At 69.6% G+C, this 385-nt stretch overlaps 1 protein-coding gene across 1 annotated transcript in view; it reads left to right on the top strand.

Moving 5' to 3' along the window:
- Positions 1–385, top strand: part of SCAP (SREBF chaperone) — a 15,446-nt gene that overhangs the window by 10,952 nt on the left and 4,109 nt on the right. Inside the window, 2 exon segments of the mRNA XM_015568260.1 lie at positions 1–32; positions 233–379. The exon segment at positions 1–32 is cut by the window's left edge and continues 34 nt beyond it. Coding sequence (XP_015423746.1) covers positions 1–32; positions 233–379 — 179 coding nt within the window.

The following is a 385-nucleotide window of genomic DNA, read 5'->3' as shown; positions in this document are numbered from 1 at the left end:
TTCAGCTACTACAACATCACGCTGGCTAAGCGGTGGGTCGGGCTGCGTGCACCCTCCCCGGCGGTGTCAGCCCACCGTCCCCCGAGTGTCCCTTCCCCCTGGGGGGGGGAAGGGGCCTGGTTTGAATGCTGTTTCCTGGCCGCACTGTAGTGCCGGCTGCGTGGGCACTGGTGTCTGTAACGAGCAAGGCTGAGGGGCCTCCTGGCTGAAGCTGTCCCCGGCCCTGTCCCAGGTACATCAGCTTGCTGCCCATCATCCCCGTCACGCTCCGCCTGAACCCCAAGGAGGCACTGGAGGGGCGGCACCCTCAGGACGGCCGGAGCGCCTGGCCCCCGCTGCAGCCCAGGCCTGGCGGGCTCTGGGAGGCCGGCCCCCAAGGGCCAGG

The sequence above is a fragment of the Myotis davidii genome, unplaced genomic scaffold (assembly GCF_000327345.1).
Source record: "Myotis davidii unplaced genomic scaffold, ASM32734v1 scaffold663, whole genome shotgun sequence".
Taxonomy (NCBI): domain Eukaryota; kingdom Metazoa; phylum Chordata; class Mammalia; order Chiroptera; family Vespertilionidae; genus Myotis; species Myotis davidii.
The sequence above is the reverse complement of the archived record's forward strand: the minus strand, read 5'-3'. Positions and strand labels throughout refer to the sequence as shown.